Source organism: Cryptotermes secundus, unplaced genomic scaffold (assembly GCF_002891405.2).
Source record: "Cryptotermes secundus unplaced genomic scaffold, Csec_1.0 scaffold2106, whole genome shotgun sequence".
NCBI lineage: Eukaryota > Metazoa > Arthropoda > Insecta > Blattodea > Kalotermitidae > Cryptotermes > Cryptotermes secundus.
In genome coordinates, this window is record NW_019731248.1 from 9,260 (window position 1) to 33,158 (window position 23,899).

The 23,899-nt window shown below is 36.6% G+C and overlaps 2 protein-coding genes across 3 annotated transcripts in view; one reads left to right on the plus strand and one right to left on the minus strand.

Moving 5' to 3' along the window:
• Positions 1 to 10,868: 10,868 nt before the first annotated feature.
• LOC111866660 (mRNA turnover protein 4 homolog) lies at positions 10,869 to 15,386 on the minus strand. Its single transcript, XM_023855834.2, has 5 exons — positions 15,133 to 15,386; positions 14,860 to 15,022; positions 13,860 to 14,009; positions 12,373 to 12,601; positions 10,869 to 12,205 (listed from the first exon to the last, which is right to left on the minus strand). The coding sequence occupies exons 1-5, from the start codon at positions 15,158 to 15,160 to the stop codon at positions 12,023 to 12,025; spliced, it is 753 nt and encodes a 250-aa protein (XP_023711602.1). The 5' UTR covers positions 15,161 to 15,386; the 3' UTR covers positions 10,869 to 12,022.
• A 565-nt stretch (positions 15,387 to 15,951) lies between these two features.
• Positions 15,952 to 23,899, plus strand: part of LOC111866661 (14-3-3 protein zeta) — an 84,981-nt gene continuing 77,033 nt past the window's right edge. Inside the window, exon 1 of one of the 2 annotated variants that reach the window (XM_023855837.2) lies at positions 15,952 to 16,068. The gene's annotated coding sequence lies outside the window, so the exon portion shown is untranslated. The remainder of the gene's footprint in view (positions 16,069 to 23,899) is intronic. The other variant, XM_023855835.2, reaches the window with a different exon arrangement.

A 23,899-nucleotide genomic window follows, 5' to 3' on the forward strand; every position in this document is an offset into this window, starting at 1 on the left:
AGAATACTCCTGGTACTCATTTCTGTTAGAAGCCAAGTCGACCCCAGGACCATAGTGTGGCTGGAAGGATTGGGTAAATTGAGAAAATTGACCTCTTCGGGACTTGAACCCACAATCTTCTGGCTTGTATTATAGTGCCTCAACCAACTACACTACCGTGTGCCCCTAATAATATTGCAGTAGTTACTGAAACCATAATATGAGAAATACTCGAATGTGTCTGTCATTTCAATATCTGCCACTTTATGCAGGATAAAAATGTGGAACATTACTAATGCATACACAAAGTGTATTATCATTTTCATTTTTGTTTCATTCAATTACACGTTAAGGTTACAAAAATATAACACTTCAAACACAGAACATGTTTTATAGGCACCCTGCAAGTTCTATAACATAAAGCGGGAATACCAGAAAACACCTAATGTATGTTGCACTTTTCCACTGTACTAGCATGTCCTAGTTCAGACCAGTTCACCTGTAACAACGGTCAGTGCATTCCACATATTCAGTTTTGTGATGGCTTCTCAGACTGTGAGGACAAATCAGATGAACCATTTGGCTGTGGAGGGGACTGTAAACATCATGAATGGAAGTGTGGGTAAGTTTGTCTTGCTATAAAATCCACAGAGAAGGGTGTCTGTCATTTCTCAGATATTCTGTATTGATAACAAATGTTATGGCTTAATCATTAGTAGTCTTTTATACTTAAGATATCATGCATTCTGGCCTTTGTTATGAATCTTACTGAGGCATTTAATCATTTTTCCACATTCCCCACATGTAACTGCCAGAATAGTGATTAAATATTTGCCAGGAATGCTTCGTTTTCCATCCTTGAGGATTACTGCTTTGTACTACAAATTGTTAATTTAGTGCTACCTAATATCAACAGTTGATACAGTATTGTTCACTAAATAAGCTAAATAAATAGTTATAAAATATATTTATAAAAACATGCAACATATTAATATGAAAAAAATGACAATAATCAAACATAAATATATACTACTAGGCGTCCAGCCTATAACAGACCAAGATGGTTAATTAATATTGAAGTTAAAATATTCTTCCGAGTAAAACAAATTTAAAAGTTTTAAAATTTTAAAGCAAATCTAAATTGTTTCATGTCATGAGCTAACCTCTTTATGCTAGAAGGAAGAATATTACAAACCTTGATTCCAAATTAATATGTTCCTTTTAGAAATACTGTTAAGTTACATATTGGATAATGGGCATTGTTATTGTGTCTTGTATTAAGGTTATGAATCTCAGAGTTAGATTTAAATTGTTCTTTGTTTTTAACCATAAATAACAATAGAAAAAAATATGTACTGTGATTGGAGGGGCAAAATTTTCAGTTTCATAAACAATTCCCTGCAAGAATCTCTGTTTCTAGAATTAGTAATAATTCTAATTACCCTTTTCTGTAGCCTAAAAGTATGAATATTAAGGGGAGAATTGTCCCAGAAAATTATACCAAAAGTCATAAAAGAATGAAAATATGAGAAATAAATTAATATTGTTTCCTGTGACATATAAAGTCTAACAGCCCTAATTTAGACATAAGCCAGTGGACATGCTTTTTTCATGACAACATATTATTGATTCTGTATTTCAGCATCCCGTTGCAATTGTTCAAATTAGGGTCCATTGTTTATCTTCCGTCAAAACTGCAACACTTTTTACATTCTACACTTCAAAACTACATGTTTCGGCCCCATACAGCCATCTTCAGGTATTTTTATATTACAGATATTTTACTAAAACTGTGTTAAAAACTGCTACACTGTTTTAATTCATGTTAAAGTCATACGCTGTAGTCTTCTTTTTAAGTAAAACGAGATAAAATCCTTTAAAATGTCTGTTGCATATTATTTCACCTCACCTGAGGTGTCTTCATTTTCGTAAATGTATCAAGGTGTTTTTCTCAGCAGCTTGCAAGCTGTAACATAAGAACACCTGAAGATGGCTGTTTGGGCCGAAACATGTAGTGTTGAAGTGTAGAATGTAAAAAGTGTTGCAATTTTGATGGAAGATAAACAATGGACTCTAATATTGTTGATGATTAATCCAAGAAATTTGGTATTAGTAGATTTAGCAATCAGATTGTTACCATAGTCAATATGCATATTCACTGGATAGATATTCTTAGTCAAAAATTGTATAAAATATGTGTTATCGAAATTTAGTGTCAATAAATTAGCTGTAAACCAATCATTTATATTTTTAAATATTTGAATAATGTTGTTTTCATAATCTAAAAGGCTGGAATTCGTGATAATTATACAGGTGTCATCTGTAAAAAAAATAGTTTCAGATTGACTAATTGTAATGTTTGGCAAGATATTTATATATAAAAGAAACATTAATGGTCCTAGAATCAATCCCTGGGGAACACCGTTATTAACTATGCCCCATCTGAAATGAATATGCCAATTATTGATTACAAATCTCTGGTATCTGTCTTTGAGGTAGGGCTTTACCAATGCATTAGCCTTACCAACTAGTTCGTAAAATTCCAGTTTAGATACTAAAATGTCATTACTGACACACTCAAAAGCTTTCTTCAAAGCACAGAAAATGACATTGACTAATATTTTGAGGAAATTAATATTTAATATTAACTAATATTTTGTTATTCACTACATTTAATATTTCATTCATTAATTTATACAAGGCCGTTTCTGTAGATGAATTACTCCTAAAAGCGTGTTGTTCATTTGCTAATAAGTTGTTACTCATTTTATGTTGGTGCAGCCTTGCATATATAACATTTTCAACATCATCAGAAAAGAATGTCTGTAGTCAGTAATATTAGTTTTATCTCCATTTTAAAATAATGGTTTTATTTCTGAATATTTCAACCAAGTTGGGAAGACCCCAGTTCACAGAGATCTGTTACAAATATAAGTTAATGGGGAGCTAATGAAAGGTACTCTGATTTTTAAAATTCTAATCAAAATTTCATATCCATTAGAATTTTTTGGTTTAATGACTTAATTATATTTTCAATTTCTTTACTATGGTTGAGTTTAATTATATGGAAGTGAGTTGTGAAAGCTTGAGACAGATAATTTAAATATTTCTCAGTATCAGACTCTATAACGTGGCCACCGTTTGCATTATTGGTATTGATTTTGTCAGCTATAGTTAGAAAATAATTATTTAAAATCTGTAATCATAGATGATTATCAGTTAATTCCCATCAGTGTTTAAAAACTGTATACCTGCATTATTAATTTTTCTTCCTGTGACTGATTTTATAATGCTCCAAGTGGTTTTCATTTTGTTACTAGAATTAGAAATTAATCTATAATAATGAAGATTTTTAGCTCCATTAATAACATTAGCCAATTTTTTCAGTCTGTTTTATAATAATAATAATAATAATAATTTAGATTTGGATCATTACTATTCCTAAGAGCTAAATAGAGCTCTCTTTTGTGCTGACACGAAATCTTTATACCGCCTGCTATCAATGGATTAACCTTAACTTTTTTTGGGGGGGGGGGAAATTAGAGTAGGACATTCTTAGACAAATGTTAAGAAAGGAGATGAATATTGTATAAACATCCTGATCAACGAAAATACTCTCCCAAGTTTCATATCTCACCTGAATCAAACTGTTATGTGTTTGTAATCTAATATTATTTATGTATATAACCTGGCCATTATGATCAGATAGAACATTAAAAAGTAAATTTAATGATATAATTTCCACTTCTGTTAAAATCAGTTAAAATATTATCATTTGCAGAGATTGGATTATTTTGGATTCTAGTAGGAAAGTGCACTGTATTAGAGAGCTTAAAAGAAGATAACAAGGGGTATAGTTGTTTTTTCCTATGATTGCCAACAAGATAATTTACATTTATATCGCCAGATATAATGAATTATAAATTAGTATTGTACAGGGATTTTAGAATGGCATCTAAACCATTTAGGAAATATGAAAAGTTACCAGATTGGAATCAAAGTTTAACTGCACATACTTCTAAGTCTTGCTCTTTGGAAAATTCATTTAAGTTAACATTTGAAAATTTAAACTTTTCGTGTACAAAAATACATACTCTACCTTGTCTACGAAGATTAACGTACATGTAATGAAAAATGGTGATTATCAGACAGCAGAGACCAAAAAATATATATATAAAACGTTCAGTTGAGCCCTTACAATTAAGTAAAATGAATGAAATTTACAGGCTGTAATACTCATATAGTAGAAGTACCATTTATCAAGTTTCATCAGAATTTCTCAAGGGACTGAAATATATACAAATAAGCAGCAATAGCTTCTTAAAGGGAACCAGATGAAGATTATTTCATGTGACTGAACTGTAGTGAATTTATAAACAAATTGTTGTTATACACGTAGATGGTCAGTCATAGCAAATAACTAACTTCATGGAGCTGAGCCCTTCTTGAGAGACCGCCAGTCATACAGCTATTTAAGAACTTCCCAACATTGTTTGGAACCAGAATGTTCATTACCGTGTTCAGAAGAATCCTCCACTGGTCCTTCTATCTTGAGCCACATCAATCCAGTCTATTCCACCACATCCTGTCTCTCTAGGATCCCCTCTAATGTTGTCCACCCATCTATGTCTTGGTCTTCCCACTGCCCTCTTTCCTTCTGGCTTTCTTACCAATATCCTATATGCAGTCCTCTTCTCCCCCATTCATGCTACATACGCTCCCATTTCACCCTCCTTGACTTGATCATTCTATTTATACTTGGAGAAGAATACAAGTTATGAAGTTCCATGCAGTTTTCTCCAACCTTCTGTCACTTCATCTCTCTTCAGTCCAAATATTCTCCTCATCAACCTCCTCTCATACACCCTCAGTCTATGTTCCTCCCTTAATGTCAGAGACGAAGTTTCACACCCATACAGAACCACAAGCAAAAATATAGTTTTGTATATTCTAATTTTTATGTTTTTAGACAGCAGATGAGGAAATAAAAGGTTCTGGGCTGGATGGTAGCAAGCGTTACTCGAGTTCAATCTCGTCTTAATTTCCTTCTGAATGAGGTTTTGATTTGTTATAGTCATTCCTATATATAGGAACTGTGCCACATTTTCAAAACATCTATTACCTATCTTCATGTCATGATTTTGCCCTGCATTTTGGTGACAAGACAGCAAGATATACTTAGCTTTCTCTACGTTTACTTCTAGACCAACTTCCTTACTATCATCAACCAAAGTTTGTGTGTTTTTCTTTATGGTATCTATATTATCACCCAGTAGATTCACATCATCAGCATAGATCAACAGCTGATGTGTTCCATTTAATTTCAGTCCCACCTGGTTTTCCTGGACCTTCCTAGTGGCATATTCCAAAGCAAAGTTGGAAAGGAGTGGTGATAAAGCATCTCCTTGTCTTAGACCATTCTGGATAGGAAATTTATCAGACATATGTTTACCTATATGGACTTTACTATATGTTTCTTTTAAACACATTTTAATCAGCCTAACCAGTTTCATGGGTATCACAAACTCTATCAGAATATTGTACAATACTTCCCACCTAACTGAGTCATAGGCTTTCTTGAAGTCTACAAATAACTGATGTACTGTCTCGTGATGTACTCCCATTTTTCCTCCAATGTCTGACGAATGCAAAAGATCTGATCTGTAGTTGATCTGTTACATCAAAACCCACACTGATGATCCCCAATAATTTCATCTGTGTATGGACTTAACCTTGAGAGAAGAATGTTGGATAAAATTTTGTATGAAGTTGATAGCAGTGATATCCCATGACAATTACTACAGTCAGTTTTATTACCCTTCTTGTGAACTGGTACAATAATAGACTCCTTCCACTGATCAGGCAATTTTTACTTATGCCAAACAGAATTAATTAGCTTATGGACCTCAGAATATTTCATTTCCTGCTTGAATAAGTTCTACTGGAATTTGATTACTACCTGGTGATTTATACCTTTTCAGTTTTGCAACAGCAATTTCAAACTGAAAAAGGCTTGGCTCAGCTGTATGTACATGTATTTCTGTCTGTGTAACAGCACTGACCATATGTACATTCAATAACTGAGAGCAATAGTTCTTCCACCTATTCAAAATGTTGTGGTAATCTGCAAGCAGATCACCATTCTCAACCTTCACTAAGTTACTTCTAGGTTGGTGACCCCTCTTAAAGTCATTTATTCCTCTATACAGGTCTATATAATATTCTTGTTCTTGCTGTCTGCTGCAAACTCATCAATTTTGTCTTTCAGATATTCCCTCTTTTTGTTCCTGAAATGCCTGCTGGTTTCATGTCTTATATTGTTTAGATTATCCCTATTTAACTTGCTTGGATCCCGTAACCACTGCAATTTGGCTTGTTTGCTTTGGTCTAATAATTTTGAACATTCTTCATTGAATCATGGCTTATGCTTCTTCTGTTCATAATAACCTAGACTCTCATTGGTTGAAATTTTGATACTCTAACGGTTTCTCAAACTCTATTAATATCCACTTCAGCATCTAAATTCTCCAAAGCTGTGAACCCATTTGAAATTTCATCATGATACTGCTCTTTACCCTTTACCTTGTTTAATTTCTTGAGAAGAACCTCTTCATATGAAATCTGTGCATCTCTCCCTAACTTTTGCCACCATCAGATATTGGTCAGTATAACAATCTGCTGTCCTGAACGATCGGACATAAAGTATGCTTGAATGATGTTGCCCATCTATCAAAATATTGCCAATTTGATTTTCTTTCAATCAGGAGTTGTCCGCATAAATTTCTGTTAACAATGTGGGATCACTGTACTACTTTTGAAAGATTTTTGGATGTGGTGAAGTTTACTACTCTCATTATCATTACTAATTTTGTGTAAACTCTCATTCCCAACTGTTGGTTTGAAAATGTCTTCCCTACCATTGAACTCTCCTAACAAGCGTTTTCATATGGTATTTAGGGAATTTATGAAATACGCATTCTGGTTCCTTACAGAAGCTGTCCTTCATGTCATCAATTTTATCCTCTATTGGGGCATGAACAATATCACACCAGAGACCTCTTAGTATTATGTATGACATCCTAACACTAACAAACTCTACCCCCTTAACTGCTGATACGATTCTCTTATGTATGAGAAAACATGTACCTGATTCATGATTCTCATTCCCCTTTCAACAGAAAAATGTATATTTGCGTGCTGGTTTGGTACCACCTCTGTTCCATCTGACCTCCTGTACTCCCACTAAATCTAACTTGTATTTTAAAAGTTCTTTTGCAACTGTCATGAGAGAACCTGCCCTATATAGACTTCTTACATTCCAAGTACCAAATCTCATGTCCATTTTCTTAGCTTAGGTGATTTATCCATAGAATCCACCCAAGTCCAAAATCATTTGTGAAGTTTTGTAACAAGCTTACTTCTTTTTATGGTGAGGAGTTGTTACATTGATGCCCAACCCCCAAGCTGGAGGACCACCCCTTGTTAGCTGTCCATGACTGCTTATTCAATATCTTTGTAGCTACCCTCTATATCTGGAGCCCATCTCCTCCGCCTGTAACCTGAGGACGCACCTAATATGGCAATTATACCACGTAAACATAACAATACAAGCCATGGACATGAAGAACTAGACTAAACCAAAAAAATAAAATGAAATTATAAAGGATAAAACAACTCCATCCAGTGTGACTGTTGAAGTTTTTATTAATTCAATTCTTAACACAGGACGATATCAAAGGTAGGACGAAGCAACAAACTCCTTAAAAAAAATATATATATATAAATTGGGTTGCTGAAATAATACAATACCCATAATATATTTGCAGAACTGCCTTTTCAAGAAAGACAGGCAGCACAAGTTCGACCCACGTCAAGAAAGGTGATAAGAGAAGGGACACAAACCTATTTGGTTTATAAATTTTAACTTAACAAAAGTTTTAAAAAACTTTAATATACGAAGACAACCGCTGTAGTTGTGAAAACTTTGGATTTTGTATATATTGTGCATTACAAATATTGTATGTGTATATATTTTAACATTCAGAACACCCTTTGTAGTAGTGGTTTCCAAAGAGTATCGATGTCCCTCTGATGATGGTCTGTAGGGGCCGAAACATGTAAAAGGGAGTTAAGAACTGAAGTAGTAAAAACTTCAACAGTCACACTGGACGGAGTTGTTTTATTCTTTATAATATTGTTAGTGTGACAGATCAAAATGAAACAAATCAAATTCAAAAAAAGAAACTTTAGAATAGGTCACTGTACTGAGTTTGACTAAAATCAGTTAAGCAATTTAGACATTGGTACCTATAGATGCAACCAGTATGTGGTTTCCAGAGTCCTTTTTTGAATTGTACCTATAAAGTGATGTTTAATATTGTTCTGTTAACCCACTTTCTGGGTGACTTGGACAGCATGATAGAAAAGTATAATTTGTGTGTATCAAATGTATGAGAATATATTCTTTTGAATGAAAAGATTATAGTTCACTCTGGATGGCAGGGAAAATATTTGAGGCCCATGTAATAAGATTTAAAATGGACTTTTCCACTGACTGCACTATTATTATGCAACTTTACAGAAATGGCCGCTGCATTAAGAAACCAGCTGTATGTGATGGGACTGATGACTGTGGAGACAACACAGATGAAAAGAACTGTCCACGTAATCGGAGACAGCATTTAACTTAATGGAGTCCAGTAATTTGCTGCTGAAACTGAATAACTGAAAGTATTACAGAAAATGGCTGGGATTACCAGAAATGAGTGCCAGGAGCGTTCCGCTCTCCTGCCTGTCTCTCTCTTAATTTTCACACTTAGTTACCTCATTTACTTTCTTTATTTCCAGACTGTCATTTTGGACAATTATTTCTTTGTGTTGAAAGTTCACTACAGTGGATTGAAGTATAATGAAACAGAGGAAAACAAGTATTTTCTTGAAGAAAGCAGTCTTCTGGGATTTGGCACCATGTATATGTGGTGTTAACTGACGTTTCAGAGGAATGTATCGCCTCTGAAACGTCGGTTAACACCACATATACACGGTGCCAAATCTCAGAAGACTGCTTTCTTCATAGTCACCGCCGTGAAAGCCTCAAATCTTACAAAGTATTTTCTTATTATTTAAAATGTAATAATTTTATTCATAGTATAGTCTAATTGTTGTAATTCATGGAGTACATTTATATTTTACCCTTCAAAGAAGGAAAATGTCACACTGCTTAAATATATACCTGTTATTGCTGTATCCATTAAAAATGTATATTTTAAAGTACAGAGTGTATTTTTGTGGTGAATGTTTGTGTTACATTTCAAAATGATGTATTCATTGTGATTTGTGCACCCAGTCCCCAACATTACATAAAGTGTATGCATTAATAATTAAGATTTATTTGAAATTTTATTAATGTATTTTGTTCAGGAACTGTCATTTTCACATAACACTGAAGCTGCAACATAATTACTAACCTACTGGAGAAATTTCTAAGTATCATATGGGATTAGGCATTTTAATGAACTAGACATCTGTTATTAACACCTCTTAGGTTTATTACATCTGAAAAACATGTTATGTAACAATGAAATTTTTGATCATCCATGTGACATGCTTTTTCTTACTCTGCTTCACAAATGTAGCCACAAAATGTAAAAAGAGAGATATTTAGTTCTGTTGAATTCTGCATAGTTTTCAGTACTCTGAGAGCAAACAGTCTGATAGACAAAGCATACGGCCAGCAGTGCCTGCAGAGTTGCCATGCTTTGTCCGGTCTGCCCAAGATAGTATTTTCAGATTTATTAACATTCAAGTGATTGTGCTGCAGTGTTGTTTATGTTGGTCCAATAATATTCTTCTTTCTTTCAACATTTCAACTTTGGTGTGCATCATGTAATTTACAATAACGCAAGTACATATGACAGTATATGTGAATGAACAATTAAATCTAATTATCATGGTTGCATTTTTAGTGTCATGAGCTGAAGCTCTGTAGCACAAACATGTTGCATGGTTGATCTTGTTCACCTCCTGTGGCCTTATCATGAAGCACGACTTGTACAGCAAAGTGTGATCTTAGTGAACTTCCATTCATACCTATGTCATTTTGTCAAATTCTGTTATTTTATCTTTGAGTACAGTTCACCCTGAAATGTTTCACCCAGTATAAATATATTTCTTTTTGAACAGCTTTTATTGAAAATTTCTGTTAAGAATCATTAAAATTCAAGCCCAAAATTATGCTTGCATTATTACTGACCTGCCATGTTTGCTTCTTTACCTTAGGACCTGAGTGTTTTAAAGTATCATTAAATGTTCACTGGTGTGTAACAACACAGAAAACTGAAATATTGTCATGTGTTAGGGGTCAGACATGGGGTTTGGACTGATAATTGGATTTACTGAACTTTTATAACTTCTAACTACAAGTAATTATAATGCCCTCACTAGGCTACACAATTTACATCTCATTACAGCACATAAATATTCACTGACCATAAAATTACAAAAGAAATATCTCACCATATGATTTCAGGTTCTCACAGTGCTAGTTATGAAGAGCACTATCTTCTGGGATGTAATGCCATGTATTCTGTTGAAAGTCAATCGACGTTTGGGAGGAACATATTGCCTCCATCTTCAGGGTCAAATAAGCAAAGTAAGATACCAGCATGAAATCAGAAGCCTGCCTCCTGCTCAGCTTATTTGACCCTAAAGATGGAGGCGATATCTTCCTCTGAAAAGTGGGTTGACTTTCAATGGACTATGTGATGTTATATCCAAGCTGATTTATTTCCACTTTATTTCATTATAATTATTTACAGTCATTGGTGAACGCTACAATGCAAGCCAGCGGCTTCTGGCACGTGTAGTGCAGCGCTGAGTTTCAGCACGTATTTTGAACTGTTGTTTTTCATGTACAGTAATTATTTTGGTATGAAATTTCAGGTTATCATTTCGTATATTTGTTGTCCCACTTTGAACTTTTTGCGGTAGTTGTAATACATTTGAAAGCTTTGAAAAAAATTTTCTACTTCAACACTTATTACCATATAAATCTAATTCTAATGAACTAAATATGTTAGATCGATAATGTGTGCGTTCCTGCATGCTGATCGAATGAAAAGTCGATTCTCTTGAGGCATATTCTGACGAGTGCTGCTTCTAGATTGGAGAATCTAAGACTTTGAGACGTGATGTTGACTCTAAGAAGTGTGTTATGACAACAGTTCACAAAATGAATGATATTGAAATTCCCCTTTCTTCTATAAATACACATCATGCAGTGAGGTTTTAGCAGTCAAGGGGCAACCTGTGAAGGATATATTTACTTCAAACTGAATTAGAAAAAAGTTTTACCAGATTCGGAATTTGAGAGTGAAAATGGATGTATGTGGTAAATGACAGAATCGAAAAAAGCACAAATGTCCACTGGGCGAATATGCAAAAATAGAAGGGGCAAAAAGATTTCCGAATGTGATATGTAGGAATAACACAAAGAAAAGAACAGATCAATTGTCAATCAGGATTCAGTTAATTGAGGGCCTCTGAAAAAATGCTAATGCTGTAGAACACAAAGTGCTGGGTTGACAATCGTCATACAAACAGTGCCCTGTCTAAGAGAAATAACTTTTATAACCAAGATTGTACCAACAGCAAAGAACTCAAGACCAGAGAAACAACATGTTGTGTCAAAAACTGTGTACTGGTGTGACGCATGTTTTCACAATACACCCAGCTGAATTTCTAAGATGATACGATACTATAATTCCTAATTTTTATAGGCTTACTGTGCCAAAAAATAATTTTAAAGCAGTGCATATCAATACAACAATTCTATACACATTTCTGAATGTATTGTGAAAATTAAAAAACAAACACCCAGTTTTTCCAAAATTTATTACACTTTAAGTGAAATGTTGCATTTGCTGTTTTAAATGTTTAAATATTCTCTATCCCAAGGAGTGAGTAGGAATTAAATGTCCTGTGCCGTTGAAGGGTTGAGATATTCAAGTAACATCACCACTTCCTGTCACTTTCAATGTAAACCTCAACCACTAGTGCCTACAATTTCATCTCCGTCTTTCATATCGACATCAACCACCACTTCCTGAGATCCCTGAGATTTTGGCGTTTTCTTCAGTTTGCTTCTAAACTTCTTAAACTTCCCATCCTTTGACCACATACATTTCATTGTAATTTTGAACTCTGCCATTTCATGTCCAAGCAATTTCTGTAAGGATTACAGAGCAACATTAAAATGTGAAGTATGAAATTCACTGCGTACTGACTTCATGACATTTACATTAATCACAGCAGGAGAGAAGTAATGTTCCTACACAGAAAATGAACTGCGTTAGGCACAATGAAACTGAAACCAATGTAATGTGTTTATCTTACCAGTATCCTGGCCTGCTCTGGTTTAAGTGCTTTATCAGCCTTGCAGACAGTAAATTCTGAAAGCAGTGTAACCACACCTCTCTGCAGACTTGTGGGCATTCCGAGCTGACGAAGATGTGGTTCTATAGAATGAGGGAATTGCAGAAGGGGGCCAGGTGGTAGCGTCACTGTTTCCGTAGCAAGATTTCCAGCTCTGGCAAAGTCATTTTCACTGTAGTTATTAAACCAGCTAAAACATGAACCAATTTAAGAATGTCAAATATTGTTCAATCTGATGGTCCTGCAGTGATGGCTATCCTCTTGGATGTAATACTGTGTTACAGCTTGTGGAAGTCCATTTCAGAGGGACTACTACGTCCACCTTTGAGGCTGAAGAGTACACCACCAAGCAAGAATCAGGCAGAAAACTGTGCAAACTGCATGTAGGATATAAGGTACCCAGAGAGAGAGAGAGAGGATGGAAGCAGACCCATTCCCTGTACACAGCTCAGAACAAACCAACAGGAGACATGAATAAAGTAAACCATTTGCCCTGAAAAGGAACATTTAGTTATTTGGATATGTGGGAAGAAGAGGGGCAATAGTCATTTGGAAGGGGGTGAGGGTATTGTAAGCAAGTGGCAGGGGATAAGAATAGCAACTGCCCAGTGTTCATATTACAAAGCATAATTTTAGAGTTTGCTGCTATATACTCTTTACACACAGGGCTTTAAAAGAATGCATTATGAATCTGCAGCCTCTCTGCATGTGAATATCAAAAGCTCAGCATCAGTTCACTACACTACCGTAGAAGCTACAGTGAAAGATTTTTCCCTACATGCAGCACTGACTCCCATGTCAGTAACTACTTACACAGAACTTCAAAACTGATCACTGTGAACAGCCAACACAGACTTACCACATGCTAGAAGTGATCCTCTTCTGCTTTTCCATGCCTGAACAAGTCTTCCAACACTTTCTGTTCATTCTCAGTCAGTTTAGTCTCTTGGTACTTACGTAGATCATGAACTTTACATATGTGGTTTTAAAGTGTATTACAAATTGCTTTACTGAGGTTACGTACTTCAAACAAGGTTTGCTTTCATACACAACAAATGCTGCTTGTGCACAGAAATGTTCTCAATAAAGTTTATGCTTAACAGCTTTCCATAGGCTTTATACTAGTGTGCATTCCCAGCAAGTACAAGCAGTTGTAGGAGAATGACATGTGCATTTCTATGTGTAGTCTACTGCTGACATGGGAGCCTGGTATCTCAACATACACAATACTAAAAAGCACAACAGTCTAAAATATTACACTCTGGAAGAAATTCAGACATATAGTAATCAAAAGTGCAATACACCATCATTACAAACCTTCAGAATTGACTCAAAAGTAAAAATTCCCCAGATCATGTCTTCTAGAAAGTATACTTTCAATTTAAAATTTGTGGTTCAATATAATTGCCACATAATCTCACACTTATTAATAACAATTCAATACTTACTCAAGAACTTCGTCACGTTTCTTATTTGTGAAGAGTAAACCACACTGACCAACCAGATGCTTTGTCAATTTATGCAGTTTATTCTGACCTTCTGTTTCCTTTGTCTTACCAAGACCTAGGGCCATAACTTTGTTTTTACCAAAGAAAAATCTGCAAAGAAATTGAACCATAAGTTAACTAAAAAGTTCACGTTTCACCAAATATAACTAACTGTACTGAGAAGATCACAGCCACTCAGATGGACAAGAATGGCCCACCTTCATGGAACTCAAAGCCACATTATTAGCCACAAGAATCTGTGACTGGAACCCATCCTGAGAGAACTGAACCCAGTGTTCACCCACATATCTCACTTATTAAGTACTATTTCGGGTATTATCATTCTGCTATGAATATGTGCCCAAAAAGTATTTTCCATTCAGCTGTCTAATTAAAGTTCACACAAATTATCATATCTCCATACAGCATACATGTCACGCCCATTTTATCTTCCACAATTTGATCACCCTAATATTATTTAGTACAGCTATCCCTGTAACAGGCTGTGACAGCCCATAGGGCTATGAGATGTTGAGGCTCTCACGTTTTCTCTAGACCATCGGTTCATATATGGCAGTAAACTTGTCAGCCTTACGCACCGGGCACCCTTTACCCCACAGGAATATTTCTGGTACTCATTTCTGTTAGAGGCCGAGTCGACACCAGGGCCAGTGATTGGAAGGATTAGATAAATTGAAAAGAAAAAAAACCTCATCCAGACTCGAACCCGAGACCTTATTGCTTGTAGCATAGTACCTCAACCAACCACAATACCGCGTGCCCCAATATTATTTAGTGAATACAAATTATGAAGCTCATGGTCCAATTTTTGACTGCATCATACTATTTCCTGCAACTTGGTTTCAAGTATTCGCTTAGTACCCTGCAACCAAATTTACACTCCAAAACAGTCACAGGGATCTGTAACTGAGATAAAACATAAACAATTTGAAATGCATACCTACTATGTTTCCATTCAGTACGGAGGTCTTTCAATTTTGAGTTCCTCATGTTCTGAACAGAAAATACAAAGATTCTCCTGTAGTCTTCTACGCATTTTCGAATTTCATCAACTAACTGTTGTTTAAAAACCAGACCTTTCTTCTTTGTTTTTGTTAATGATACTGAAATAAAACAATATCAATTAACGGCAATATTACAGTAAGCAGAGGTTAAGTGTACCCCAGTTAACATTATAATGACAAATATTTTGCATACGTCTTACATTACATACTTTTCTTGTCACGCTTTGACTTCGGCATCGAGTTTAATTTAACGCTTTACAATATTCTTCGTGTTTTAATTTAATCATATACACCGCACCACATGCAAGACCCGAAAGACAGCCAGCACGATCCAGCATTCCCCAGACCACGGATCACTAGGCTCAGGTAAACTAATCCGTTCATCATAATTCTATCATGTACAGAATGTCCAGCACTAAAAATAACCTATGACGGCCGTGGTCTCATACAAAGAAAAGAGAGATACGAGTACAAGTGATAGCAGGAAATAACGGGAGATATCCTTGGAACGCTCCTCAATCACAGTCCTCACAAAATATAGGGGAATTTCTTTGGAATCCTCCCGTCATAGTCCTCACAGGGTTGCTAACACATTTGTGTGACAAACCACTCGCACACCCTCATAAAATCGTTCGAAATGTGTGATTGTGATTTCTGGTGAGAAAGCTTGTTGAAATGCAATTGGGAATTTTATTTTCACGTGTTTACAACTGCATTTTTATAACTGAATTTAGCACCCACCCGGTTCTAAATATACACCCATTCCTTAATCTTCCGTGGGTCATATTAACCTGACGTCATTGATCGATCAGTACTGTTTTCTGAACGTATCTGGCATTAGACATGTTGAAACCCACTTACATATTCAGTTATTCAATGATTCGTCTCATCATTAAGTATAAGTTAAACAGAAATTTAAATTTCATTTAATTTTTATAACGAATCATTTATATGTAATGGAATTATTTTGCAAATATTATTGTTTCTGAAAATGTACTGACTAGTTTAGTACATCTAATTCCGCTAGTGTAGCCCCCTTTTTCGAGGCGAAGATTCTGTCGGGGATTGGGAGAGTAATATAGTGTGTAGATAATTGTGACCGTAGTTCCAAGGGCTTAGTTCCTACAAGGTTATTTTTATAAATCGTAAGTAAAAGACAGAAATTCATGATAGAATAATTGTATTTATTTCATGTAATTGGAAATGATCGAGTGGCTGTGAAAAAGAAAACTGGGCAATGGTCGTTTTTAGTGTGACGCATTGAAGGAGTGCCCTCTGCAGAATCGCCATTTTGTCAAATTACCGGCTGAGAAATTGCATCAGTTTGTATTTGCGTGTTAAATGCGGTTTAGTTTCTATATTCACGACAAATGGCAAGCCTCATAGAATCGTGTAGGTCGTAGGGAAGCAGTTTCGCTTGGAGTGTGTGTTTTGTATTCTATTTCACGTGATGTTGGTCGACCTTCGTTTGTTTACGAGTCTTTGATCCTTGCTGGGAGAGGTTAAAAATTAACCAAATTTCCCCGTATTCCAATATGTTAAGGAAAATATTAGGCACTTGAGTTTTTAATATACAGTAGATTTTGGCCTACACGAAGATATTACTTAAAGTGTAAATATTGATGCTGGTTTTGGTACTGTTTTTCTTAATTTTTTGTACTGTTAGTATTGATCTTCAGGTTAACGTTGATGTCTCATAAGTTGTGGCCTTAATTAGAATGGGATAACTGTCGAGTTATGTATAATTGTATATTAGTTGCTTGTATTGGAACGGAAGTGATCCAAAACTCGTAAGGGTATGGCCAATACCCTTACCTTACGAATTTCCACAACCTGGTTTTTTAACTTGTAGGGATATATATGGAAAATAAATGGACAATGGACAATACGTAACTAATCTTTTGCTGTAGTTTCATGATAATTGTTGATAGGAATGAAAAGAATCTTGGATACAAACTTGTATTACACAATGAAGGTTTGAATGTTTGTAGCTATGGGGGAAGTATCCTATTTGCATGTTGATGTATTTGGTTACATTCTGGGATGAAGTACAGGGTTATTTAAAAAGAATGAACCGATTTTATTATGCAATATTGTATTAAAGGAAAATAATACAAAACTCCAGCCAAGTCACAAGTATTCTACTCACAATCAACTTCTTACAAGTGTTCAATGTGGCCGCCACCTGCAGCACGGGCAACATCAATGCAATAAGAGAATTCGTCCCAGGCGCATATTAGCATATCATGATGCACTGAGTTAATCGCTGTTGTTATTCGATGTTTAAGGTCATCGAGGTTAGTAGGTAGCGGTGGAACATAAACGTGATCTTTTACATATCCCCACAAGAAGAAATCACACGCGGTGAGGTCTGGGGATCTCACAGGCCAAGCACAAAGAGCAAGGTCTTTGGCCCCCTTCTGACCAATCCATCGCTTGGGCACTTTTTCGTTTAAAAAAGCTCAGGAGCCAATGGGGCGGTGATCCATCTTGTTGAAAAATTAAGCCATGCGAATCTGCTTGCAGTGAAGTTAAGAGCCAGTTTTGGAGCATATCGAGATAGGTTTCTCCTGTAATGGTGTTTCCTTCAAAGAAAAAGGGACCATAAACCTTGTCCTGAGACACAGCACAGAAGACGTTCACCTTAGGGTAATGTCTTTCGTGCTCAACTGTTTCATGTGGGTGCTCTGTTCCCCGAAAACCCACAGTGTGACGATTGACTGTACCGCTCAAGTGAAAGTTGCTTCATCACCAAAAATTAAACGTGAAATGAAGGTTTCGTCTTCCATCATCTCCAGCATCGAATTGCAAAATTCCATCCGCTTCCTTTTGTCATCATTAGTAAGTGGCTGAACGAGCTGCAGTCTGTGTGGTTTCAAATGTAGACGTACTGTTAGCACATGCCAGACAGTGGATTGAGGGATCGCAAGCTCACGGCTAGCTCGATTTGTTGACTTCCGCAGGCTCCTCTCAAACGCAGCATGGATTCTCACCACTTGTTCCTCCGAGACTCGCAGTTGTCCTGGACTTTTTCCTTTACACAGACACCCACTCTCTTGAAACTGTCGAAACCACCGTCGAATGTTCTTAGGACAGGGTAGATCAATGCCGAATCACCTTCAAAAAGCACGCTGCACCGTGAAAACCGAATTTGTTTTCGCGAACTCAAGAACGCAGAACGCCTTTTGCTGAGGACTCGCCATTCCGAAGGTAAACGAACAACTGAACGTTGACAGAAGAATGACATGACTTCAGTGCCCCTGTGGCAGCCATTCAACTCCTCTTTCAAATGGTCACTGACTCGTTCCATGACGATGCTTGAGAACTGAAGCAATGCGTCATGAAATCGGTTCATTGTTTTTCAATAACCCTGTATATTTGCAGTTCATGGAGAACTTGAACTGTGCTGTGTGAAGTAGGTATTGTCAGCAGCAGACTGAGTGTTTGCTGCTTCTGTGACAAATTCTCTGTGGAGAACTTGAACTGTGCTGTGTGAAGTAGGTATTGTCAGCAGCAGACTGAGTGTTTGCAGCTTCTGTGACAAATTCTCAAGTTGAAATGCAATACTTAAAGGCAAGTGCATGCTATGTGCTTCTTGTTGATCCCTGCAGGGATGAAACAGGCCATGATAGATTCAGAATTACACAAATTATTTTTTGTTTGTATGTACAAAAGTTACGAGGTCAGTATTATAATATTGTTAGTTAATTTTCACTTGTAAGATCTAATAGTTGAACCGAAACAGATGGCAGTTGGCTTGAGCATGTGAGTTAATGATTCATAGGTGATCCTGACCCATAACAGGATATTGCGAATAGGATAGGATGTGGTAACTGATGGTAATAACATATTTAAGCCATAACTATTTGTGTGTGATCAAGTCATCTGTTACGTAGAAAGTTTGAAGGCTTGGTGACTGTGTCTGGCTGAGGAGAAATGGTGATTATTGAGTGGGTGGAAGGTTAATGTGAAGTTGTGTGCTGCTTCTTGCACATTGTGCGTCTTTCTTTTTCTTATACAGGGTGTCCCAGGAGGAATGGACCAAACTTTGGGAGGGTGTTCCTTATGTTAAAGTATGCCGATATAACCCAAAACACCTATGTCCAAAGTTGAACGGTTACGGAGATAATGGCCCGAGAAAAGTGTGGTCTTCTAGCGGGTCCACGGATTATACCTATCAGCTGAGAGGCCTTATCTTTGTTTGTCCTTGAGTGCCGTGATTCACCCTAGCCGTGCTTATGTAGTTGGCTTTATCAGAACGCGCAGTCAGCACGTTATGTCAGCGCTTGCCATTCATGTGTCATGTATAGTGCTTGGAAACCCTAAGGACAATTATGACATGGCGAGCGAGTATTTTGTACTTCAATTTTATGGCTTTCTGTCACTCACAAGTTAGTTTTATGTTACGTACATTATTAACATTACAGAATCCACATATTCCTGCCAGTTTTAATATGTATTTTGTAATCAACAAGTGTGCAACGCCGGTCAAAGTTTGACGCTTCTCTGGCCATTATCTCCGTAACCGTTCAACTTTGGACATAGGTGTTTTGGGTTATATCGGCATACTTTAACATAAGGAACACCCTCCCGAAGTTTGGTCCATTCCTCCTGGGACACCCTGTATACATCTTAATGTAGATATGAAAGTACAGGTTTACATGTATGTTTGTGTGCAAAAGTGACAAAGTCTGGTGAAATGGCTCAGAGGTTGCCCTCTTTCTTTTTTAAGATATATATCCAGTTTTTACTGTAACAGGAGATAAAAGTTAGGTAAGAATTCAAAATGGGCAGCTGGAAGAACCTTCCTGTGTCATATTTCCACAATTATGCTAATAGCTGCCTCTTTGTACAGATGTCATGGAACCAGAAAAATGTTGAACCTTTGTATGTACTGAGGTAGCACAGAGGATCCTGCCAGTGGCAAACACATAAGAATAACAGGAATTAAGTTTTTGTATAGAAAGAAGACATAATGGAAGTACAGTAGAAGATGCGATACATCGTAGATGGATGATGGATAATGTCTAGAAAGTAATACAAACTCAGGACTTCATTGGTTATAAACCAGGGCCCAGATTCTGATGACATGTCATCTTTTTTTCCTTCTATCCTATGCGATGCTCTTAAAGATATATATATGAGCTGCTGGTTACAGAAATGTAAATTTTACATGTAATTTTTGTCATTTTTTGACATTTTTAGGTTTAAGCTCATTTTTTCATTTTTGGTAAATTTTTGGACTTTTAAGGGTATTTCTTGTCATTTTTGGCCATTTTAGGGAATTTTTCTTCATATGTTTTCTGAAACGTGAATAACATGGAAGTGAAGTGTTCTTTCTTTTCTCCTTTAGGTCATTTTTCAGGATTTTTTTGGTCATTTTATAGGTCATTTTTTTAATATTTTCAGGTCATCAAAATCTGGGCCCTGCATATTACATTTTTGGGTCATATTTTAGGTCATTTTGTTGGATTTTTTCAGTCATTTTTTAAATATTTTCAGGTCATCAAAATCTGGGCCATGGTAATAACAGAACGTTAAACTTAGTTTTTTCTCCTCTGTACTTCACATGTTATCATCCAATACTATCATGAATGCTGTAGGGTGTCCTGCTTCCACTCCCCAATGGTTTTCTCACTTCCACTGCCACATATATGACTGGTGAATATGTATGTGGCTTATGAGCTTTCTTGGACATCTGGTGAATCAGTAATTAGGTCATGGTGAGTGACACATCAGTCCATTTATCTGCTTCAGTCCACTCTTCCACATCTACCTGACTCAGTTCTCATTTGGGGTTAAGAGGGAGAGTTCTGTAACTGTCAGAACCATTTCATGAACCATGTCTTTGTTGGTAACATTAAATCCTCCTTGCCTTCTTTGTCCAAAGAATCCTTGGTAGTCATTACAGCTGGCCACTGTTTCCTTCAGGCTTGACACAACAAGGTTTTTGCTTCGCTGGAATTCCACTTTCAGACAACATTAAAATCTCAGTCTCTGATAGTGTTAGTGGCTTGAGACTTTAATTGTGCCTGTGATTAACAAGCTTGCAAATGAAATCTTGCTTCATATATTGTATGACTCCTTGGTCCATAGGTTGTATAAGAGCTGTCACAATGTAATAAAAAATATTTCACGATTGCGGTTCAAGTTCATTGTGGTGTGTTGGAATTATCAAATGACAAAATGCACTTGCTGTCTTCAGGTTTACTATTGTTGTGGAAGTGGTCTTTTACTGAGGATGGGAAAGTGTGGGAAAACCATGAGTGCCTTTGACATTTGCACAGTATTACACCAAGAGTTACCCCTCATTTAACTTTGAGCCCTGTATGACTTTTTCATGACCACTTACTATGGACTTGTTAGGCAAGCAGTGCACCAATAAACTTGTTTTATCAACATTGTACATCTGCTCAAGTTGCAGTGTTTCTTCAAACGTATTTATACATTCCTTTGCTGCTTCCTGGTCAGATGATTTCTGTTGACGAGCTGTGAGTGGCTTTCTTAGTCTGTGTTGAATCTTGAACCTGCCTAGCCAGTCTTTAGGAAAGGCACACTCCTCCATAAGCTTTGTTTTTGCATACAGCTTTTTGAGCCTTTTCTGTTAGCATGGTTACAGAAATGTTCATATTCATAATCATAAACTAGTACTACAGCACTATGTCATGTTTGTTCCAGCTTAGGTGTCTGTAGCACAGCTCATTCAGTAATGGCCTTGCTTGGTTGGGTGGCAGAGTAGAATTTCAGCACCTTGTCTTGCAGCTTTCGTATGTTTTAGATTGTCGAAAATCTGATACATACTGTTTCATTAACTTGTTACACTTGCCACAGCCCTGGTGTGAAATGATGAAACAGTAAAATAATCCAGGCACTGTACTCTAACACACTGCAGTGGACTGTGTCATTAGAGAGGTACAAACATGTAGTTTGGTGATGTAGGATAACTGAGATGTTGCCAGGCTGTGAAATAGCACAACTATTGTCTACTAAACCCATGTGGAACCAGGATGCAAGGCTCAGGAGAAAATACAAGTGCCCTTTACCAGCCTGTAGACGAATGAAGGAACTGATAGTGCCACTCAGAAAAATGTGGGCTTTTTCAGCTCTTTGAATCTGTGCTGGGTGCTGCCAGTTAAATGGAATAGTGAAATATAATGGATTTGCACATGTGAGTTCTGAGGAAAGGAATCAATATTTTCAATGCACTTTTGGCCATGTTTTCATGTAATTTTGCCCTGAGAGAACCAGGGTACCTGTTAGTTGTCATCAGTAGAAAGGTCCAGAAGGCTTCTTGTCCTTTTTGTGCCAGGTGAGGAATCAGAAAATCCACATGAAAGAGATGGTGCATCCAGTTATAAAAATTGTCAGTAACTGAACAGTGTTTTCACAATTGCTCTGTGAGACCTTCCAAATGCCCTTTTACTCTCTGATTTCATAAATTGATCCATCTGTATTTCATCTGTCGAGAGATGCTCATGCAACATTGCAAAATGGTGCAGCGAGCTTTTCTGAACAAGTTGCGTAAAATATTATATTCTCTTTTATTGTGGACTCTGGCTTGTATCGTGTATTGAAAGTGGTCATATTGAGACCTTGACTCAAATTTAATTTTGCTTGACAGACTTGTGTTAGACTGCATAGTGTTACATTTCAGAATATAATACTCTTCAGATTTAATTTAAATGCAGAAATAGAGGAATGGTAGATTATCCTTAGGTTGATTGTCGTAGCTGACATGGCAGCCTTCTTGCATAGACCAGCCACTGTAGCTGATAATTCCTCAACTGTCAGGCCAAAAGTCTATCACTGAACTGACTGCACTGCTCTGGCACATGGAGGAGGAGGAGGAGAGTAATGATGACGATCTGTTCCAGAAACACTTGGACTTCTTGGTTACTGTGGTAACCTGTTGGCTGTTATTTATCATGGAACCTACATTATAGTGTTACCAAATAGTAACAGGCTGTGTGAATTACAAAGGTCAGATGATATCTGAACATCCTTCCCACAACCTCATGTAGACCTGTTAACAGATTTGGCAGCTAACTACAATCTTGGCTGAATGTGACAGATTATAGAGGAGTTAGGTATTACATTTCTGTGATGTAATGTCACTAATCTTCTGTATTATTACAAGTGTTGTTTTTTTCACTGTTGTGGAGACTGTTCTCTGCCCAGCAGTAACGTGCTACAAGACACATGGGAGAGAAGTACTCTAACTTCAGTTCTGTGAAGGGGAGGTGGCAGTCATACATTGCAATTACTTCTTTATTCACAGTGCAGGTGAATTATAACAAAGAGAAACTCGAATTTTTGAGGCACCACTGCATACACTTTACCTTCCCAAAAGCCATCACAATTACTGTGTGGTCCATTGACTTGCCTGGTTTCGCTGTACAAATAGGTCTTCAAGGAAAACATGCTTCCCATATGTGCCTGTTACTAGCTACACTTGGGTTTTGAAAGTTATGCTACTTTTATATACCTAGTACCTGGTCCTGTAATCAGAGAATTGTTAAAAATGACCTCAGGGGATGTCTGTTGAATGTTAGGACATAGAGCAAACAGAAGTTTGTATTTATCCAGTTTTGTGATGCTTAATCGTGTATACCCACTTCATCGTATTTACCATTTGAAAGAGTTCCAAAACTACTATTTCAGTCTTGGTGTGATGATAAGGATTGACCTGCTGAGTGGCAGTTGTAAAGATAACCGTCACTTGTCCTATCTGTAATTTCTGTGTCCAAACAGTTTCACTAATTTTGATGTTTGCTGTCTTATGGAGTATGGTTATCAGGTAGGTTTGTAGAGCTTTTCACATATACCACATGACACTGAAAGGCATTCATCTTCTAAAATTTTGAGAATGGCGTATTAATGGGGAGGCGACAGTGTAAGTGCTGCTGAATGCTTGTAATTCCCTATGCTGCAGGAACCAGGGCACATCATACCTTGTGTAGGCAACTTTACACTAGG

What these genes read in the sequence shown, in the direction of transcription:
- LOC111866660 (XM_023855834.2), bottom strand. Translation starts at nt 15,160, where the DNA reads ATGCCGAAGTCAAAGCGTGACAAGAAAA. An exon ending in ACTGAATGGAAACATAGTAG is followed by an intron (nt 14,010 to 14,859) that starts GTATGCATTTCA and finishes ATTTCTTTGCAG; the next exon opens with ATTTTTCTTTGGTAAAAACA. An exon ending in CAGAGCAGGCCAGGATACTG is followed by an intron (nt 12,206 to 12,372) that starts GTAAGATAAACA and finishes TAATCCTTACAG; the next exon opens with AAATTGCTTGGACATGAAAT.